At 53.2% G+C, this 7210-nt stretch overlaps 1 protein-coding gene across 2 annotated transcripts; it reads left to right on the top strand.

Annotated features, from left to right (window-relative positions):
• Window positions 1–850: 850 nt before the first annotated feature.
• Window positions 851–5900, top strand: prpf31 (PRP31 pre-mRNA processing factor 31 homolog (yeast)). Of its 2 annotated transcripts, none has more exons than XM_088619386.1 (13): window positions 851–994; window positions 1132–1356; window positions 1528–1588; window positions 1671–1754; window positions 1903–2000; window positions 3168–3274; window positions 3405–3574; window positions 3668–3825; window positions 4023–4112; window positions 4190–4317; window positions 4391–4463; window positions 4856–4984; window positions 5169–5900. In XM_088619386.1, the coding sequence occupies exons 2-13, from the start codon at window positions 1132–1134 to the stop codon at window positions 5385–5387; spliced, it is 1542 nt and encodes a 513-aa protein (XP_088475512.1). In that variant the 5' UTR covers window positions 851–994; the 3' UTR covers window positions 5388–5900. The 2 variants fall into 2 exon arrangements, with proteins under 2 accessions (XP_088475512.1, XP_088475513.1); XM_088619387.1 differs by lacking the exon at window positions 5169–5900 and adding an exon at window positions 5080–5168 and having other exon boundaries at window positions 4856–5042.
• Window positions 5901–7210: the final 1310 nt, after the last annotated feature.

The raw sequence follows: 7210 nt of genomic DNA, 5'->3' as shown, positions 1-7210 counted from the left end.
GTCCCAGTACAGTAGAACAGTCCTGTTACAATAGGAGCTACAGTCCCAGTACAGTAGAGCAGTCCTGTTACAGTAGGAGCTACAGTCCCAGTACAGTAGAGCAGTCCTGTTACAGTAGGAGCTACAGTCCCAGTGCAGTAGAACAGTCCTGTTACAATAGGAGCTACAGTCCCAGTGCAGTAGAACAGTCTGTTAACATAAGAGCTTCAGTCCCAGTGCAATAGAACAGTCTTGTTACAACAGGAGCTACAGTCCCAGTGCAGAAGAACAATCTTCTTACAATAGGAGCTACAGTCCCAGTGAAGTAGAACAGTCTTGTTACAACAGGAGCTACAGTCCCAGTGCAGTACAACAGTCCTGTTACAATAGGAGCTACAGTCCCAGTACAGTAGAGCAGTCCTGTTACAGTAGGAGCTACAGTCCCAGTGCAGTAGAACAGTCCTGTTACAATAGGAGCTACAGTCCCAGTGCAGTAGAACAGTCTTGTTCCAACAGGAGCTACAGTCCCAGTGCAGTACAACAGTCCTGTTACAATAGGAGCTACAGTCCCAGTACAGTAGAACAGTCTGTTACAATAGGAGCTACAGTCCCAGTGCAGTAGAACAGTCCTGTTACAATAGGAGCTACAGTCCCAGTGCAGTAGAACAGTCCTGTTACAATAGGAGCTATAGTCCCAGTACAGTAGAACAGTCTGTTACAATAGGAGCTACAGTCCCAGTGCAGTAGAACAGTCCTGTTACAATAGGAGCTGCAGTCCCAGTGCAGTAGACGTCACTAATCTCACGCTGCGTAACCTGGAGAAATCACATGGGCACAACGCGTTCTTTTAGGCCTCCACGCGAGAGCGACTGTGACGTCATCAACCGGCGACGGGAGGTGACGCAGTTTGTGCGGTCGGTGTGCTGGAAGCTGTGAAGCTCGAACTGTTTTCGCTTAGATCTCCGGACCTGGTTTGTTTATCTGACCACCCGAGAAGCAGAAAGAAGGGGAAGAGGTAAGAGATCGCTTCCTTTCGCTGGGGCGGAGAGTGTTTCAGTCCCCGGAGCGCTGCTTTAGAGGACTCTGCGGTTTCAGCCGAGTCTCTTAAGATTGATGAGATGAGGGGTTTGTTGGGGCTCTGCTCTCTCTCAGATGTCTTTGGCGGACGAGCTGCTGGCGGACCTGGAGGAGGCTGGAGACGAGGGCGACGAGCCGGGTCTGTACCCGGGGGCAGAGGGGGCCGACGGAGCGGACAGCGATGGGGAGGGTGGGGCGGAAGGCCCGGGGGGGCTGGCTGACATCCCGGAGGAGATGGAGGTGGATTACAGCGGCACAGAGAGCGTCACCTCCATCGCCAAGCTGAGACACAGCAAGTCGGTGAGTCCCGCCTGTATCCGCCTGACTGCAGACTGCTCGGTGTGAGAGACAGTTAGTTCAGGGCTCGGTTTGTGTGTGAGAGAAAGACAGTTCAGGGCTCAGTGTCTCTCAGGCTGTGATTGACGAGGTGTGACTTGTGCTGTGAAATACCTCTGTTCTTTGTCTTTCTAGTTTGCAGAGATAATGGAGAAGATCAGTCAGTACATTGGTAACCAGCGCAAGACCTCAGAAGGTAAGAGCGAGTGGGTGGCGCCGGCGTGATGCTGTGCTGGCAAGTCTGTTCTGACCCGACTCTCCCTCCCTCTCTCACGCAGTCTCTGGGCCGGTGGAGGCCGACCCGGAATACAGGCTGATCGTGGACGCCAACAACCTGACCGTGGAGATCGACAACGAGCTCAGTGAGTGTCCGGCCTGCAGCCTTCCTCCCACGACTCTCAGCACAAAGGGGTGCCCACTGTTCGCAGTCCTGTGCGCTCTGTGGGTCCTTTCTTCCACACTGACCATCTCCCCCCTCCCCCTCTGTCCTGCTGTTCCTCTTTCTCCCAGATATCATCCACAAGTTCGTGCGAGACAAGTACTCCAAGAGGTTTCCAGAACTGGAGTCTCTTGTGCCAAACTCTCTGGACTACATCCGCACTGTCAGGGTAGGAACCTCAGTCCTGACTGACTGTGACTGGAGTCCCTGGTGCTGTTGATCTGGGCCTGGCTAACGTCTCAGATTCCTGAGCTTAAACTGCGTGACCAGCTCACTATCTGTTCCTCAGGCTGGGACAGGAGTTCACACGCTGTATTATTATTATTATTATTATTATTATTATTATTATTATTGAGAGACAGGCTCACTGTCTGTTCCTCAGGCTGGGACAGGAGGTCACACACTGTATTATTATTATTGAGAGACAGGCTCACTGTCTGTTCCTCAGGCTGGGACAGGAGGTCACACACTGTATTATTATTATTGAGAGACAGGCTCACTGTCTGTTCCTCAGGCTGGGACAGGAGGTCACACACTGTATTATTATTATTGAGAGACAGGCTCACTGTCTTTTCCTCAGCAAGGGACAGGAGGTCACACACTGTATTATTATTGAGAGACATGCTCACTGTCTATTCCTCGGGCTGGGACAGGAGGTCACACACTGTATTATTATTATTGAGAGACAGGCTCACTGTCTGTTCCTCGGGCTGGGACAAGAGGTCACACACTGTATTATTATTATTATTGAGAGACAGGCTTACTGTCTGTTCCTTGGGCTGGGACAGGAGGTCACACACTGTATTATTATTGAGAGACAGGCTCACTGTCTGTTCCTCGGGCTTGGAAAGGAGGTCACACACTGTATTATTATTATTGAGAGACAGGCTCACTGTCTGTTCCTCGGGCTTGGAAAGAAGGTCACACACTGTATTATTATTATTGAGAGACAGGCTCATTGTCTGTTCCTCAGGCTGGGACAGGAGCTCACACACTGTATTATTATTGAGACAGGCTCATTGTCTGTTCCTCAGGCTGGGACAGGAGCTCACACACTGTATTATTATTGAGACAGGCTCACTGTCTGTTCCTCAGGCTGGGACAGGAGCTCACACACTGGGCTGCCAGTTCAACTGAGTTCTCTCCTGCCCCTCCCAGTAGGATTGGGAGTTTTTGTGTTTCTGGTAGGTGTGGGAATTCTGGGATTAGATTTGTAAAGTTGGGAAAGAATTTCTGTTCATGGAGGTTGTTTTTACAGACCTATGTGTGTAGGGCTTTTATGAGTGTAATCACCGAGTGTGATCCTGGTCTGTGCGTGTACCTGTCTTGGTCTCAGGAGCTGGGGAACAATCTGGACAAGTGTAAAAACAACGAGACGCTGCAGCAGATCCTGACCAACGCAACTATCATGGTGGTCAGTGTGACGGCCTCCACAACGCAGGGGTGAGACTGAGCAGCATGGTTGCACGCTGACCGCTGGCTGACTGACTGACTGACTCACAGATGATCCTGTTGAAGTGCTGTATCCCCGTGTGGAGTCATACGGACTCCTGTGCGTCTTGGTTTTGCGCAGGGTGTTGCTAGGCGACGAGGAGCTGCTGCGATTGGAGGAGGCATGCGACATGGCCCTGGAGCTCAACCAATCGAAACACAGCATCTACGAGTACGTGGAGTCCAGGATGTCCTTCATCGCCCCCAACCTGTCCATCATCGTGGGGGCGTCGACGGCCGCTAAGATCATGGGTGAGACCGCGTGGCTCCCCCGTCCTTCTCGGTGCTGTGGGCTCATGGGGACAGCAGGGCTGTGACGGAGCCGTCTCTGTCCCTCTGTCTCAGGCATAGCCGGGGGCCTGACGAACCTGTCCAAGATGCCGGCCTGTAACCTGATGCTGCTGGGAGCTCAGCGCCGCTCCCTGTCGGGCTTCAGCAGCACCTCCCTGCTGCCCCACACCGGCTACATCTACCACAGCGACATCGTGCAGTCGCTGCCCCCGGTGTGTCCGCCAGCGTTTGTCTCTCTGTCCTGCGTCTCCCTGTCTGTCCCTTGTCTCTGTCCCCCGTCTCCCTCTCTGGCTCTCGATCAGTCTGCCTGTCCCGTGCCTCTCCGACTCTCGATCAGTCTGTCTGTCCCTGAGGTAGTGTGAGGAAGCTGTAGATCATGTGCGCCTGCTGACGGGGTATGTTTGTCCAGGACCTGCGCCGGAAGGCAGCCCGGCTGGTGTCGGCCAAGTGCACCCTGGCGTCCCGAGTGGACAGCTTTCACGAGAGCTCCGACGGCAAGGTCAGCCCCTCTGCCCCAGCCGCCTCCCCCGACCCCTGACCCCCTGATCCCTGACCCCTCTACCTTGGCTCTGACAGGTGGGGTACGACCTGAAAGAGGAGATCGAGAGGAAGTTCGACAAGTGGCAGGAGCCACCGCCCGTGAAGCAGGTGAAGCCGCTGCCGGCTCCCCTGGACGGCCAGAGGAAGAAGAGAGGAGGGCGGAGGTGCGTCTCGCCAGCTCCCCCTGTCTCCCAGCAGCATCGCGTCTGCTTCAACCTCTCGCTCCCTCTCTCACAGGTACCGCAAGATGAAGGAGCGGCTGGGGCTGACGGAGATCAGGAAACACGCCAATCGCATGACTTTTGCCGAGGTCTGTATTAATCTCTGTGTGTGAGGAGTGTCTCTGGGGTCTGTACGAGGGTCTGTATTAATCTCTGTGTGTGAGGAGTGTCTCTGGGGTCTGTATTAATCTCTGTGTGTGAGGAGTGTCTCTGGGGTCTGTACGAGGGTCTGTATTAATCTCTGTGTGTGAGGAGTGTCTCTGGGGTCTGTACGAGGGTCTGTATTAATCTCTGTGTGTGAGGAGTGTCTCTGGGGTCTGTACGAGGGTCTGTATTAATCTCTGTGTGTGAGGAGTGTCTCTGGGGTCTGTATTAGGGTCTGTATTGATCTCTGCGTGTGAGGAGTGTCTCTGGGGTCTGTGTAGCTCTCGGGTGGGGGTGTTGGTGTCTCTGTGTGAGCCCTTGTCTCTTCCTCCTCTAGATCGAGGACGATGCCTACCAGGAGGACCTGGGCTTCAGCCTGGGACAGCTGGGAAAATCTGGCAGCGGCCGAGTGCGACAAGCACAGGTCAACGAGGCCACCAAGGCCCGAATCTCCAAGTCCCTGCAGGTAACCTGGTCACTGTGCTGTAGTGTCCAGCCAGTCAGTCGGTGTCTCTGTGCTGTCAGTGTCCAGCCAGTCAGTCGGTGTCTCTGTGCTGTCAGTGTCCAGCCAGTCAGTCGGTGTCTCTGTGCTGTCAGTGTCCAGTTGGCCGCTCATTGACCGGTGTTGACCCTGTCCTCTCTGTCCCCAGCGGACCCTGCAGAAGCAGAGCATGGTGTACGGGGGCCGCTCGACAGTCCGGGATCGCTCGTCGGGGACCAGCTCGAGCGTGGCCTTCACCCCACTGCAGGGGCTGGAGATCGTGAACCCGCAGGCCGCCGAGAAGAAGGTGGCTGAGGCCAATCAGAAGTACTTCTCCAACATGGCCGAGTTCCTGAAAGTCAAGAGAGAGGGGGAGGGCAAGCCCTGATGGACTACAGCCCCCACACTGCACTGAGGGGGCATGTGACCAAAACTCCCATAGTCCACTGCGGCAGTGTGGGACTACAATTCCCACAATGCATTGCAGCAAAAGAAACCTATACAGAGCAGAGTAAGGACACATGACTTCAGAGTTCATGGGGCTGTGTAACAACACAGCCCCCCCATAGGCCGATGGACAACAATCCTCCAGGGTTTAATATTGTGTAGCTGGACTGCTGACCCCTAGGTGTTATAGAGAGAGCTCTTCACTGAGCTCGCCGAGAAGAAATAGATTTGCAGGCAGGACCTTTTTGACTGCCATTTTTTTGTGCTTGTGAGTGTCTGCCCCTTGGCTGGGGCTCATTTTTATTCTGTTCCTGCAGTGAAGCAGGTGACGCATTTGGACTGGTGCAGCTCGTCAGCGTGCGTCCTGTAATTCACACCTGTAATTAACTGATGTGTGTCCCACAGGGTTTGTCACTGCAGTTTTTTTTTAATAAAATGATTTATAGAAACCAGAGTCCTCGTCTTGCGTGGTCGTGTCGAGATCTCCCGGGCCCTGCTGGGACTGTGTGGATAAACTCTGGGAATCGGGAAGAGTCCCTCTCAGTCCTGAAGGAGCCCTGCGGGTCTCGTGTCGGAGTGTGAGTCAGTGTGACACTTCACATCCTGAAGGACAGTCCCACAGGGACAGCAGGGTCAGTGACCAGCGATCAGGACAGTGGGGTCACGGACAGTCCTGCGTCGTCAGTGACCAGCGATCAGGACAGGGGGGTCGCGGGTAGTCCTGCGTCGTCAGTGACCAGCGATCAGGACAGGGGGGTCGCGGACAGTCCTGCGTCGTCAGTGACCAGTGATCAGGACAGCAGGGTCACGGACAGTCCTGCGTCGTCAGTGACCAGTGATCAGGACGGGGGTCACGGACAGTCCTGCGTCGTCAGTGACCAGTGATCAGGACAGCGGGGTGGCAGACAGTCCTGTGTCGTCAAGTGACCACCGATCGGGACAGGGGTCGCGGACAGTCCTGTGTCGTCAGTGACCAGCGATCAGGACAGGGGTCGCGGACAGTCCTGTGTCGTCAAGTAACCAGTGATCAGGACAGCGGGGTCGCGGACAGTCCGGCGTCGTCAGTGACCAGTGATCTTTCTCTCCTGCAAGGAGTTTTATAATTTTTTTTATTTTAGAAAAAAACATTTTACATATAAACCACCATTATTCATCCTTACTTTTACAATGCACTTTCGACTATACATCACAAGCAGAAATTGTCTATTCCTGTTTGTTCCCCTAGTATTTTACAATTCTATAACGTTTAAACAAAACCCTATACATTCAAAATGAGGAAGATGTATTTAATTGTTTTTTAAAATTATCCCGAGCATCCGCTTAGGAGACAGAGGAAGTGAGCTTTTCATGGGGAGTTTTCAGTTTTGCACAGGTTATCGATAGAGATTCAGATGCATTTTGCGAGAAAAGTCGATTTGAAATGTTAACTGAACACATACATTTGCAAACTAAACCCAGTTTACTTTCTAGATGGTTACAGGCTCTATTACAGTCCTCTCACTGTCCCCTGGTACACAGCCACTGCGTCTTGTCAATTTAAAGATTGATTCTCGTTGCAGAGATCAGCTTCTCATAGATTAAAGGAAAATTACTGCTTGTGTTTTGTTCGGCGTGCCGTAACAACTCTTTCCATAAGGAACCCCACACAGCGCGGCAATATTCAGAACGAAGCGTAGGGACGCGTTTCCGGTGTTTTCGCCATACTTCCGTATACGTCATCAAAAATCGCTCCTCGCGTCTCCAGTCTCCCTCCTCCAATCAGCG

The sequence above is a fragment of the Lepisosteus platostomus genome, chromosome 25 (genome assembly GCF_059453375.1).
Source record: "Lepisosteus platostomus isolate fLepPlt1 chromosome 25, fLepPlt1.hap1, whole genome shotgun sequence".
Lineage (NCBI taxonomy): Eukaryota > Metazoa > Chordata > Actinopteri > Semionotiformes > Lepisosteidae > Lepisosteus > Lepisosteus platostomus.
The sequence above is the reverse complement of the archived record's forward strand: the minus strand, read 5'-3'. Positions and strand labels throughout refer to the sequence as shown.